Source organism: Symphodus melops (genome assembly GCF_947650265.1).
Source record: "Symphodus melops genome assembly, chromosome: 7".
NCBI lineage: Eukaryota > Metazoa > Chordata > Actinopteri > Labriformes > Labridae > Symphodus > Symphodus melops.
Genome location: NC_136697.1, coordinates 7,831,570 through 7,846,153, shown reverse-complemented (window position 1 = coordinate 7,846,153; position 14,584 = coordinate 7,831,570). Strand labels below are relative to the sequence as shown.

At 41.4% G+C, this 14,584-nt stretch overlaps 2 protein-coding genes across 2 annotated transcripts in view; both read right to left on the bottom strand.

The window, feature by feature from the left end:
• LOC306827188 (voltage-gated inwardly rectifying potassium channel KCNH6-like) overlaps positions 1–10,181 on the bottom strand; it is a gene marked incomplete at its 3' end in the record, with an annotated part of 35,361 nt that extends 25,180 nt beyond the window's left edge. The window contains exons 1-2 of the mRNA XM_079348858.1: positions 10,094–10,181; positions 9,201–9,431 (exon numbers count right to left, since the gene is read on the bottom strand). Of these exons, the coding sequence (XP_079204984.1) occupies positions 9,201–9,431; positions 10,094–10,169 (307 nt within the window). The 5' untranslated portion in view covers positions 10,170–10,181. The remainder of the gene's footprint in view (positions 1–9,200; positions 9,432–10,093) is intronic.
• A 2,485-nt stretch (positions 10,182–12,666) lies between these two features.
• LOC306826453 (choline transporter-like protein 5-A) overlaps positions 12,667–14,584 on the bottom strand; it is a 44,108-nt gene continuing 42,190 nt past the window's right edge. Inside the window, exons 18-22 of the mRNA XM_079347806.1 lie at positions 14,490–14,563; positions 14,095–14,165; positions 13,851–13,939; positions 13,366–13,450; positions 12,667–13,045 (exon numbers count right to left, since the gene is read on the bottom strand). Coding sequence (XP_079203932.1) covers positions 12,948–13,045; positions 13,366–13,450; positions 13,851–13,939; positions 14,095–14,165; positions 14,490–14,563 — 417 coding nt within the window. The 3' untranslated portion in view covers positions 12,667–12,947. The remainder of the gene's footprint in view (positions 13,046–13,365; positions 13,451–13,850; positions 13,940–14,094; positions 14,166–14,489; positions 14,564–14,584) is intronic.

The window sequence follows — 14,584 nt, the reverse complement described above, 5'->3', positions numbered from 1 at the left end:
GAAAAGTATATTCAGGATTCCCTTGCTTCAGGAATCATTCGTCCATCTTCCTCTCCGGTGGGTGCTGGTTTTTTCTTTGTGGGTAAAAAAGATGGAACCCTTAGACCTTGTATAGACTTTCGTGGGCTAAACAATATAACTGTTAAAAACAAATACCCATTGCCCTTAATCAATTCTGCTTTCTCCACTCTCCATGGAGCCACTGTTTTTACCAAATTGGACCTGCGCAATGCTTATCATTTGGTGCGCATCCGGGAGGGTGATGAATGGAAGACAGGATTCAACACTCCGCTGGGGCATTTTGAGTACCTGGTAATGCCTTTTGGTTTGACCAATGCCCCAGCTGTGTTTCAGGCCCTCGTGAATGATGTCCTTCGAGATATGCTAAACAGGTTTGTTTTCGTGTATTTAGACGACATCCTGATATTCTCCAAGACACCCTCTGAGCACAAGCAGCATGTACGGTTGGTCCTTCAGCGTCTACTGGAGAACAAGTTGTTTGTTAAGGCAGAGAAATGTCAATTTAACGTCCCTAAAATCTCTTTTCTTGGCTACATTGTTGCACAGGGAGAGGTGCAAATGGATCAGGCAAAGGTTTCTGCAGTGACTGAATGGCCAACACCCACCAACCGCAAATTGCTGCAACGTTTCCTGGGGTTTGCCAACTTCTACAGGAGGTTCATTAAGAATTACAGTCGCCTCGTTGCTCCTCTTACTGCTCTCACCTCAACACTGCTCCCCTTCTGTTGGACCTCTGAGGCGGAAACGGCATTCAAAGAACTCAAGCGTTGTTTTGCCACTGCTCCCATTCTGGTCCAGCCTGACCCTGCCCGGCAATTTATTGTAGAAGTGGATGCCTCAGATATTGGAGTAGGAGCAGTATTATCACAAAGAGCCGCTACAGATAACAAGATTCACCCATGTGCTTTTTTTTCCCGTAGATTATCTCCCGCAGAGAGAAACTATGACATTGGCAATCGAGAACTGCTTGCGGTGAAGTTGGCCCTAGAAGAGTGGCGACATTGGCTGGAAGGGGCAGAACAACAGTTTGTGGTATGGACAGATCACAAAAATCTTTCATACATTCAATCAGCAAAACGTTTGAATTCCAGACAAGCGAGATGGACATTGTATTTTGGCAGATTTAACTTTACACTAACCTACCGCCCAGGTTCCCGCAACACTAAGCCTGATGCCCTTTCACGGCAATTCTTGGAGGAGCCCAGTTCTGACCCGGAACCTATACTGCCACCAACCTGTGTGGTAGCGGCTGTTACATGGGAGATTGAGTCTCTGGTGAAGCAGGCTCAGAACCACCAAGCAGACCCTGGTAATGGTCCCCCTAACCGTCTTTATGTCCCTGATGCTGTCCGTTCTCAGGTTCTCATGTGGGCTCACGCCTCCCGTCTAACTTGCCATCCCGGCATGAACCGGACTCTAGCCTTTCTTCGTCGTCGGTTCTGGTGGCCTACCATGGATGCGGATACCCGTTCGTTCATCTCTGCCTGCTCCATTTGTGCTCAAAACAAGACATCCAACAAACCAAGCTCTGGTCTCCTTCGTCCTTTACCCATTCCCAGTCGTCCATGGTCACACATCGCTCTGGACTTCGTTACTGGTCTCCCCCCTTCAGATGGTAAAACTGTAATTCTCAATATTGTCGATCGTTTTTCTAAAACAGCTCATTTTCTAGCCCTGCCTAAACTTCCGTCAGCTAGGGAGACTGCTGACCTTCTGGTTAAGCATGTTTTCTGTCAACATGGCCTGCCCACTGACATTGTCTCTGACAGGGGACCCCAGTTTACCTCCCAAGTCTGGAAGGCTTTCTGTTCTGCCCTGGGAGCCACCACCAGCCTTTCGTCTGGGTACCATCCTCAAACTAACGGTCAAACAGAAAGGACTAATCAGGAATTGGAGGCTGCACTTCGCTGTGTCACCTCCTCCAATCCATCCTCCTGGAACTCTCTACTCCCTTGGGTAGAGTATGCCCACAACACCCTGCCTAACGCCTCCTCTGGTATGTCACCCTTCCTTTGTTCTCTCGGCTACCAACCTCCCTTATTTCCTGCACAGGAGCAAGAATTGGCGGTCCCCTCAATTCAAGCCCATATGCGGCGATGTTTTAAAGTTTGGAGACAAGCCAGGAACTCTCTGCTCTGTTCTTCCACAAGAATGAAGGAACAGGCTAATCGCCGCCGGACTCCAGCTCCCAGCTACACCGCAGGGCAGAAGGTATGGCTCAACACTAAAAATCTCCCTCTCAAAGTGGTATCACGGAAGTTGTCACCCAGGTTTATTGGCCCCTTTGAGATTGAGTCCGTTGTCAACCCTTGTGCAGTTCGCCTCAAGCTTCCTGCCTCCTTTCGCATTCACCCTACGTTTCATGTCTCCCAAGTCAAACCCGTTTCCTCTAGCCCTCTTTGCCCTCCCATTCCTCCCCCTCCTCCTCCCAGGTTGGTGGATGACCAGCCTGTCTACACAGTTAGACGACTGCTAAATGTGCGCAGGCGGGGCCGTGGTCTACAGTATTTGGTAGATTGGGAGGGGTACGGCCCAGAAGAGCGCAGTTGGATCCCACGCCGCCAAATCTTGGACTCGTCTGTAGTGCGGGACTTTCATCGGACTCATCCTGACAAACCAGGAGGTGCGCCAAGAGGCGCACATAGAAGGGGGGGTACTGTCATGACCACTGCTTAATCCTGGCCTGCAGTGTGTGTGTGTTCTTGATTGCAGGAGTGGACTCTGGTGTGCAGGAGTTGGGCTGCAGCTGCTCTTCATCTCCAATCAACTCTGCTACAAATACTGGGCTTCAACTCCACCACTCTGCCAGATCTTAGACTCTGTTTACGCAGTCAGTTGTGGTCTTGCTGCTTATTAGAAAATTGATTCCCCATTGTTCCGTATTTATCATTCTAACATTGTTCTCCTTCATTGACAGTCTCCCGGCGCTCAACTCCTGCCTCCATCCCACTCCTGCATCTTTCTGGACTCCTCCGACAACTCTTCACCCCAGCAACCTCAAACGCCCCAGCTCGACTCAGCCCTTGACCCTCCCCCGAACTTCTGGATCTTCATACAGTCCTGTTGATCATTAAACTCCCTTTTGCACCCGCTTCCTGCCTCTGACTCTGTGTTCTGCATTTTGGGTTCTCAAACTCTTAGCCCTGCCTAACAGTTGGATTCATGATGTCGATTATAAAGACCTCAGACTGATATTAAACCTCTCTGTCTGGATTTAAAACGGGTAAGAGGACGAACACCTGATGAGTTTATTTTATGACTGACCGGATCATCATGCAGAATATCAAACATTATAAACACTATGAACATTATGAACTTCCTTCTCTGAACACCGTTTAGAGCTGTTCCAAAACTTCAGATACCTTTCAATTCTTTTTTAACCACATGCCTAAAAATATTACAACCTCTGTTATTTTAATGGGTGATGGTGTCTAAAAGTGAGGTAGCTGCTATACGCCTGAAAATTCATTTTTCTTAATATAAAATATAACAAATGTTTAGATCACAGAATGTTACAATCTCTCTCTTTGATTTATGACGACAGTTTGGCTGCTGCAGTTTCTTCAGGCTTGGCATCACACGTCATCGTGTGTGATTGATTGATCGTTCCAAATAAATTAATTTAGTAATTTTACAAATTAAACTGCACCTGCCTTTGGATCGCTGAGTGTTTTAGGACATTTATAAAAGGTGCCACATGGTGCATTAAACGCTATAAACAGTCAGACTTTGTTTGCTGCTGACACATTTGTTTAATAGCAAAAAACTGTATTTTGTTCATTTATATGTATTGTCTTGGTCTTGTCTTGGTTTTAGGACACTGGTTTCTGTCAGTCCGGTTTTGACGACAGCACTTGTAAAGTAGGAATTAAAAATGGGCTCCAAAGTGGTTTCATTATTTTCTGGTTTAATGACATCTTTTTTACATATTAGGATTTTGTTTAAATTTTAACAAAGTTAATTTACTTAATAACATATTGAATTATGAATATGAATTTATTGGCGTTCTCCTCAGTATGTCTTGCCATGTTATTAAAAGATGAAACACTTTTCAGACACTGCAGCTTAATTCTTCAGAAACTGTGTGAAGAGTGGCTCAAGCTCTAGCTTTTCTTTCCCCTACATTTTAATCTATTTAATCTCAATCACATTAGTTCAGTTACAGTAATGTTCTAATCAGTGTGTGTGTGTGTGTGTGTGTGTGTGTGAGGTCACAGTGAAGGTGGCTTTAGCTCTTGAGGGACAGAGGGGGAAATAGGATCATAGTTTTCATCAGAGCATAAAACCGTATCGGCTGAGTGAGAGACGATAAACTAACGGATTAGAGATTAATCTGCACAAACACACACACACAAACACAAACACACGCACACATGCACAAACACACGTGCACATGCACAAACACACGCACACATGCACAAACACAAGTGCACATGCACAAACACACGCACACACTTTAACTCGCTCTTTCTACAATCCCATTTCCTAAAAAGTTGGGACGTTGGAGAATTTGTGATGATTTGTTAAACATGTAAGAAACATATTGAACAAAGTCAACACGCAAAATGTTGTAATGGATAAATGGCATCTGTTTTGTGTTTATTTTAGATCTGGTGAGAACAATCCCCTCGCTGCATTTTAATATCTTAATTAGAGAGACAATCCTGTCACAACATGAGCTCCATTAAACGACCAATGAAAAAAACTAAAGAAAATATTATTGAAAATAACCAAAGGCCGTCTAAACGTTTGTGACTGTGATACAACGTTTTGAAATGATAAAATCTCTGTAATTTTAATTATCTATATTATCAAATAGTATATAAGTACAGGTCTTTAGTCATATTTTATACCAAAAGCTGCCAAGGGACAGAAAAACAGAGCAGCGCAGATCCATTCAAATTCACAAGTCAGCAAATACAACAACATCTTTCAAATGATTTTAGTGTCTCAAAGGTGCAAAAGTTACACCTTCCTCTTTTACTAACACACACAGAGCAGAGCGCACTGTCTACATTGTACAGATAAAACATGTTCAAAGGTTAAGTCTTAAGAAGCGTGAGTGCTGATGAATATTTTCCTTTGGTGTTCATTCAGGTCATCTTCTTGCTTATAGTGGCATTTTATATATATATATATATATATATATATATATATATATATATATATATATATATATATATATATATAGTTTATACCATCCAAAATGTGTCTGACCTCTGTTATTGAGGGTAAATGAGTATTAGAACTCACCACTGGTATGAAATTAGCATGTCATATCTTGTTGAATGGATTATAAGGGCACTGTAATGTATATCACTGTTCTCTTCTTCAGGATTAAATTCTCAGAGGGTTTAGTGACCTTCTTATCCCACAGAGCTGTGTGCATACAGAGAGGGGGATGTAATAAAAAGCAAACTGAAACGTATGTTTTTCAATCATCTATTCTTCAAATTCACCTTCATGGTGACAACCTCTGACTGGTTTGAGGTTGTTGGTTGAGATTCAGAGACGTCACTCGTTACTGTTAGAGACGTTAATCTGTAGCTTTCGTGGTTTAAAAAAGTTGAACTTGACTGAACGTCACATTTATAATATGAAGTGATGACCACTGTGAGGATGTTCAAAGGTTTAACTGATAATACCTACAGGACTGGAACCCAAACAGACTAAATGCTGTGCAAATTTTGCTTCATTGTTTCACACAGACATTTCTCTATTAAAATGGCAGAAAGATTCTGACCCCCGAACCAGTCAGAGGTGTTCCACAGGGTTCAACCCTCAGTCCTTCAAAAAAAAAAAAAGAAATCTAATATTGTCTACCTGAACCTCTAGGACCTAAACAGGCTTCGATGATCACCTGGGTTGTCAGATGTGGACCTCCCTTCACAGATGTTTCATCCAATTATTCCCAAAACATCCCAGGAAGGCTGGTCAGGACAATCTTGTCTACTTAACCACTATCACAGCCCAAACAGTATTTTCATCTTCAACTGACCCAGGCTCCATATATGCATGCTCCAGGCTGATTCATCATTATGAAAAGAAAAAAACACACACACACACACACACACACACACACACACACACACACACACACCGGTTTTAATGCCTTTCTGACTGCACAGCAGAGCACACAGCTGCTCTATACATGGTTGCTGTTTGTAATGTAATTAAATGAGCCAAAATGCAGTCTTATAAAATACATATTTTGTGAAAAATTAAGTTTTGTTGCTGGTGTAGAAATTTAAAATCTCCCCTTTTGCATGTTGCATGTAATGCAACACAAATAAGCTTGATTAAAAATAACATCTAAAGCCATTTGTACTTAAGAACATATAGAGAATATCAGGTGGCCTTCCCCTGAAACCTGAGTTACCAGGAAAGGAATACTCAATGGAACGTCTTAACCCAACCAACACATCGTCTTGGATCGGCAGTGTCTGAAGTCAGCCTGGTAAAGCAGCCATGAATAACCTGAGGATCAGCCAGAGTATGGATTAAACATGCTTTAAACTCCAACAGACCAGAGGAGCCGGAGCCTGGAGATTAATGACACATGAAATGATCAAAGATGGAGTGATACAGATCACCATGTGGAAGGATTTCTCCGTTGTTTAAAACTCCCTGGTCTCCTCCTCCCAGCCGACACAGTGTCTCCATCAGTGCATCAGGCTGTTTGAAGTTTGATCGTTTTCAATGTAATTTGACCAAAGGGCCAACTAGAGACACAAGTTGGAACTTAACAATAGCTATACGTTCCTTATATAGCAAATCAGTGTTATGCTTTATATTGAAACTACTGTATGTTGAACTGGATTGACACTGAAATTCATTGCATGCACTCTTGATCTCAGCTGATTAAGACTGTAGTTTGACTAAATCAACATGAGTTTCATTTAGGAGATACAAACTCAGAATGAGGGAGACTCCTCTCCCTGCAGACGTATGCTTTGGTAGGGAGACAAGATGAGCTGTAAATCCACAACTCTCCCAGCTGGCTGCTGGGAAATGTGTGACAAATGTGTGTTGATTGTCAGTAAAACCTCACCGTGCTTTTCATTGACTTCTTTCTGCTGGTCTGAAGATACGAACAAACAAAGAAAGCTGCATCAGCTTCCTTCATCATTCTGCTCTCCTCACACTCCACCTGTCTAACCCCGTGAACTCTCTGCCTGCAGGCCAAACTAATAAATCCAGAAACTGCTGATTCAATACAATAAAAACACAATAACAGAGGTTATTGGAGGAGCTGGAGTCGGATAAATTATTAAATTTTATTCTAAGCTATCCAGAAACTCTAAAGTTACACAAAATAACTCAGTGGGAGGCATGTTCAGTCTTCTTCATTCTCTGTTTACAATGTTCAACATTATCATTAATCAATCCGTTCCTGCCCAGCATGGATACATGTAGGTGGGGGTGTCTATTCTGTGATTGTTCAATGATGAAGTGGTAAGACAGACAGAGGATTATTTAAGACAAAAACATAGCATGATAATCTTTTCATGTTTCCGTTCGCAGGTGCAGCCTGTTCCTTTTCATTGAGGTAAACTTCTCGGCTAGAAAGAAGACATTAACTTCATTTGAAACTGTCACACGTATACATTTCTTAAGCCTCAGCGAATCGTACTTCCTTTTTAGCTCACAACATACACTTGATCAATAATATGTATCTATCGCCACATGCTGGAGCTGTTGGTATGAGACAGCATCAGTCTGTTAAGAGAAACTATGAGAGTCTGAAGTTGCTGTTCACACACATCACTGGTAAACCCAATGACAAGCCCAACTCATCCATCTCTCTCTCTCTCTCTCTATCGGTGCACACCCATTGCACTATATCACAAACAAGTTATGGTCTATGCAAGACAAAGGACAAAAACAGTGATCACACATATAACATCTAAATATCCCATAAATCCTACTTAACACACACGTCAAACAGTAGTTCAATAATTACCAGTAGTCTTAAAGTTCCTGGATCAGCAGGTAGAAAGGGTTTGTGTGTGTGTGCATGTGTGCACGTGTGTGTGTGTGTGTGTGTGCACATGTGTGTGTGTGCGCACATGTGTGTGTGTGTGTGTGCTGTCTGAACAATTCTCCGTTTTCTGTCGGTCCACAGTCGGTCCCGTCTCAGTATTGAGTGAGCTGCTCCTGTAAGGTCGCTTTATTTAGACTGTGACCCACTTTTGACTGGTTTGATGTCTAAATTTAATCAGTCATTTGATAATTATTATCAGCCTTCATATCCATACTGCACTGCAGACTCTTTATGTTCCTCAGAGAGGGAGGAAAGAATTGAAAACACACAGTCACATCTTATCAATAAACTAATCAGATATGACACATTTAAACAGCCTTTGTGATTATGGAACTATTATTAAACTGATCCTCAACAACATTAGCATTAGCTTGTATAAAGCAGAACTGCTACCAGGAGAGCCATAACTCCTATTATTAACTAGTGATATAGAATAACTATATAATAATATAGTAATAATAATATCATCTGTTTCCTCTGCAGAGAGACACCTCGAGCCAAAGGTGAAATGTGCTGCTGCTGAGATTCTTCTCATGTGAGGGGCTGAGCGGATCAATATATACTTACTATTGACAAGTACCTCACACCTCCCTCCTTCAAAGATACAGAACTATCCCTTTAACTGTGCTTTGAGGAACACAGGTTCATCAAACACAGGTATCGGATCTGTATCAGAGCTCGAAAAGTTGTATTGGTGGATCATCAAAACAAACAATAAAATAAAATAAAAATAAATCACAAATGAGGCGATGCCTTCAAACTAGTTCAGGCAGTCAACTCGAGCCGAACTGATTTCTCACTTGACTCAACAATCACCTGACAACAAATCAAATCAGCAATCTAATAAAGCTGCAAGATTTCTGGTCTGTCTCTCTTTGCTCGCTCTGATCTGAACTCTCACTCAGTCCCACCACCCACCTGTAGGCTTCGACTGAGGGGTTCAAGATGTCACCCATCACTCATTTCGTTCTGCTTGTAAATAAGAATTGTGAGGAGCGATGAGGTCGGAGTCTAGACGCCAAACACAAACTATCTTCTGATGCAGCTAATATTTTAAATGATACAGAGTTGGAGAAATATATTTGTTACCACTCCTGACACAAACAAACTGGAGAAACTCTTGAGTGTATCGTACCGTCCTTAGTGTAGAGCGAGATCTCCACCTTCCTCTCCTCGGCTCCCAGCAGAGCTTTAGCCATCTGAGCCACGGCCGGCCTCTTAGTGTGAGGACCGTACAGGAAGCTGCAGGTACACGGCTTCTGCATCACCTCCGCCCGGCTGTACCCGCACATCCCGCAGAAAGCGTCGTTACAGAAGATGATGGCACAGTTCTCCACCTGAGCGTTAGCGATGATGAACTTACGATCTGAGAGGACAGAGAGGTACAAAGATGAAGAAGAAACGTATTAGAACCATCACAATCTCATAAAACACACCCACACCGATACAGAAGAGCGTATCATAAAAAGACATCAGAAATTATCCCGAAGCAACAGAAACATTGAATCATGCAGAGGTTCAGAGAATTTAAAGATTCACGTCTAACATCTGCATGACATTTGTGAGATCAATCATTTGTGGACTTTGTTCTAATCAAACATTTGTGTTGATTATAACTTTGTTAGTATAGAAATGAAACAGCTGCAGTGAGTGTTGACTGAGTCAGTTCATTTTTTTTCAACACAGCAAGTGTGCATGTTCAATGTGCACATAGCAGGACGATGTGAAAAAATATAGATATAGATAAATAATAAAAAAAAATACGTTAAATATCATATCATATATGCGACCTATATCGAATTTAGTAAATCAGGCCCGTGTTTACATTTGACTTCTTTTCTCAGACTTAAATCAGGAAACATAATCAGGTTGAAAGTTGTTCATAACGATGTTTTAAAAAGAACTGAGTGTGACTACAACGGGTTAAATATATAGTGTTTTATTTGACATTAACTAACAGTGATTTATGTTAAACTCGTCCCTCTGTCATGATAGTTCAAATCACAAATCAAAGTCTCATGTACTCACTCAGACCCTCAAATTTGCGGATGATGGTGTCCAGGAAGGTGTTCTGAGGAGCCACATGGCCCCGTCTCACCGGCATGATCCGAACCTGGACAAAACCCGGTCCAAACCCCGTCCTCTCCTCTCGCTGTCACTGATTTGATGCTCTCTCTGCCTGCCTGGCGTCTGCTCACACTTCTCTTTCTCCGCCAGTGTCTTTGTGTCCGCCTCCGACCAGCGTATAAATTCTCTGCTCTGATTGGCCAGGGCACCAGGTATATATCAATGTATGCCACTTTATGGTCAATATGAAATACTTTATAGTTTTACCTCTGTGTCTCAGAAGTACAAGACGAGTCCGAGCTTTGCTGTCTTAATAAAACAAGAACAGGCTTTAAATCTGGACAAATAAAGAAACATACCAGATCTGTAAATGTTTTTATGTAAATTGGTTAAAAAACAACAAGAGAAACAGTCAGAATTATATACTTTATGTAAAACACGTGACTATAATGTTTTCACAAATAGAAATAAAAAAAAACGGTATGATGTTTTCTACTTCCTTGTGTTATCTTGAAATCAAAATATTCATAAACGGCTTTTTTAATTCTTCATTTAATCCAGAAGGGGGGGGGGGGGGGGGGGCAACTGAAGTAAATGCATTTTTTTTAAATTGAATCAATGATGGAGATGACAGCTTTAAGAGGTCATGTTTGCGACTGTTTAGTGATTCATTGTGAAGATCAGTGGTTAAGTTAAATTTATATTTTAATATATTTCAGACCATTGGATGATGTTAAACAAAGATGTTATTTTTTGAAAATAAAAAAATTAAAGTAATTTTTGGGTCCCACAGAAAACTGTCAGTAATTTTAGTTCTTCCGATTTCCTTTCATGTCTTTATTAAATTGATTATTTTATGACTATTTTTATTTGATCATTTTTCATGTGTGTCTTTTCTTACACTTTTTACTCACTCTCAAAATCAGATGTGACTTATAGCTGATGTAAATCTGGAGCCTTTACTGCAGCACAGATTAAAAAGAGAGTTATAAAGAAAGGGCAGTTGCAGTCGATAATGCTGTCGGCTCACAGTGAAGAGGTTCCTGGTTTGAATCCCTGTGAGACAGGAGCCTGTCTGTGTGGAGTTTGCATGTTCTCCCCCTGCATGTGAGGCTTCTCTCCGGGGACTCCGGCTTCCTCCCACAGTCAGAAGACATGCTCGTTAGGTTAATAGGTGACCCTAAATTCCTCATAGGTGTGAAGGTGAGTGTGGCTGGGGGTCTGTCTCTGTCAGCCCTGTGATTGACAGATGGGTGAAACCCCGCCTCTCGCTCAGTGACAGCTGGGACCAGCTCCATCCAAACAAGCAGTATTATAGGTAATGAATGGATGGAAGACTAATAAAGATGTCACGTTCATATTTTACATCTCCATCACTAACATCGCAGGTCTCCACACTTTACCCTCCAGCACGGGACAAGGCAGGGTGGTTGTGCCAGTTCTCTTCTGTGGTACAGGAGCCTTTGGCCATCAGCATAAACAGGCAGAAAATAAAGGGATAAAGATGGGGAATATGGGATCTAAATTGTCTCCGTAAGAGATGATTTATTGATTTTTTGCTTCTGTAGCTGTTGATAATCAGAGGATCACCTGACATTAAACACGTTCAGAGAAATAAAGAATCAAACAAAATCTGGAAGACTTTATTATTCAACAAAAGAACATATTGTTGATTTTGTAAACACCTTTACATTAAAAAAAAAACCCAACTCACAATTCACAGTTACAAAACTCCTTATAAAACAGTTTAAAGTATAAATAGAAATAAAAATTTTGGCTTTAAATAGACATTTTTTTCTCCTAAGATTGTCATTATATTCAGAACTGAGATTAAAGATGGAAATAAACAGTTCATTTGCAAAAGCAGATAAGTCGTTTTAAAAAATGCCATGTATTATTTATTCCAGGTAATATCGTTCAGACTGAAGTTGTGAGGCTTTAACCCAGGTCCACATACACTGTACTGGGTCGTTTCACCAGAACAGATTTTTGGATCACATTGCAGCTTTTTTTTTAAAGTGCTGATTAAAACTGTCAGGACTGTTTATCAGAATCTGTTTTTGTTCATGAACTCTTCACTGTGTTGTGTTGTGAGTGTCGGTGGGGTCAGTGTAGCTGCACATTTTCTCTTCATAAAACGTTTGAGTGCAGACTGAAGGTTGTTCTTTCATTAATCTATAAATATCATTTAATCTGATGTTCACATGTTCATTTATTTTAGACACACAGAGCATTAAAAAAAAGTTGTATTAACCAATCACACAGAATCTGAACATTAATAACTAAGTCCCAATACTCGTTCAGACCAACAATGGCACAGAATCACACACACACACACACACACACACACACACACACACACACACACACACACACACACACCAAAGACAGGTGTCATTCATCGTTTCAGAGAGTTCCTGGATGAAAGCAGTGGCGGGAAACTAAGACCAGTTTTCTTTTTTTCTTGTAGTTTTAAAAGATTTTCCAAACAATCTGTTTTACTGTTGCTCACAACATTTCTGACTTTTTGCGTCCTTTGACTCCACAGTCAATGTACAGATTCCCTCTGTGGAGTGTGGTGTTCGTGTGTGTGTGTGTGTGTGTGTGTGTGTGTGTGTGTGTTTTGATAATCCTTGTTTTGATTGTTGGAAGTCGTCGAACAGGAAAGTCAGTGAGTGAGTGACAGAGACTTTAAACATCTATCAAACTCTCACACAGTAGTCTGTTTCATCAGTGCTGAGAGCCGGACCTCACGAGGACCAGGCAAAGTGATCTGTGGGAAGACTGAGAGCTGATTGGACGAAAGGAAAAAACATCATCGATTCCGAGAGGATTTACCCAGAATTGTGTGCAGCTCTGGAGACATGAGGAAAGGTTTGTTTGAACTCCCATCATTCCTCTCCAAGTCATCACCTGATGTATGGACGGAGTGGAGGACATGAAGAAGTCAGTCACCAAACAGAAACATGTTGATTCAAACATTTTTCTGAATAAAAGAACTTTTCTTCACGTGTACCTGAGGAAAATGAATGTACCTAAAGCAGGCCGTCAAATGATGACCTTTTCTAAATCGTGAGTACTTGCAAAATATTTACGCTGACCTGATTTTTAAATTCCATTATTTTTCATTTCAAATAAAGAAGCGTTTGGCCTTTCATCTGAACTGTCTCAAATAAAGTTGTAATTTCAGTTCAACAAAGCAATTATTCTTTGATGAGAGCAGCTGTACTCACAGAAGCAGAGGAAGAGTGTGTCCACACACATGGCGTACACGCTGAAGAAACCGTGAGCAATCAGGTACGAGCCAATCACCACCGTCTGATCACAGGGAAAACACACACACACACACACACACGTGAAGAACACACAGCGAGGTGAGGTTTCACGTGTGCTGTTCACTATTTCAAAATGTGTCAGTAAGGATAGGGCTGGGTGACATATCAAGTTTTTTAGGTATATCGATATATTTTTTCAAACTAAATATTGGATCAGACCAGATCGTTAAAATCAATATAGTTTATGTTACATTAAAATTATAACAATAATGTTGTATTTCATGTACATGTTGAACTTGTGCAAATGACTGTTGATATAAGACATGTCGATATATATCGAGTATCATTGTTAAGTGATGTGATGTGAGTTTTGGTCCATATCGCCGAGTCGTCAGTAAGGATGTTCAGAAGCTCGGTTTGGTTAAATGACATGTGACTCTGACCAGCAGGGGGACCCAGTAGCAGTTGAGATCAGGGACTCGATCCTGAAAAACAGGAATCCTCCTGGTGAAGAAGAAAAACGCAACCACACCTGAAACACCCCCACCCAACACACACACACACACACACACACACACACACACACACACACACACACACACACACACACAGATTGTTTTATATTTCCTGCAGGTTTCATGTTGATCTCCTGAAGTGTAAAGCTGATCTGAGATGAATATTACTCACCGACTCCTCCTGCAATCAGAACTTTACCCAGAAACAACAAGAAGTCCGTCACTCTGTCTAGAACTGCAACCCTGCAGACACACACATGTACACGCACACACACACACACACACACACACACACACACACACACACACAGATTACTTCAACCAACACTTCTGCACATTTTACGATAATTTATGATCAAGCTTTCACTAACACTGCACTCATGTTTGTCCACACTGATGATGATGCTGTGTGCCATATTTTCCATATATGACACTCTGCACAGCTGTGTGAATAGGGGGCGGGGCTTGTGATGGGGGATCTGTCACTCACAGTGTGTTCACATTAACTAACCATCACAGACAGGTTCTGGTCTTTTAAAGAGTGTGAACACCTGTGACTCTCCTCACCTGACCATGTTCCTCATCAGGAGGAAGAAAGCCTCTCTCGCTGACGTGCACAGATTCTTACCGTAGATCGCCACCTGGTGGAGAGGAGACAGAAC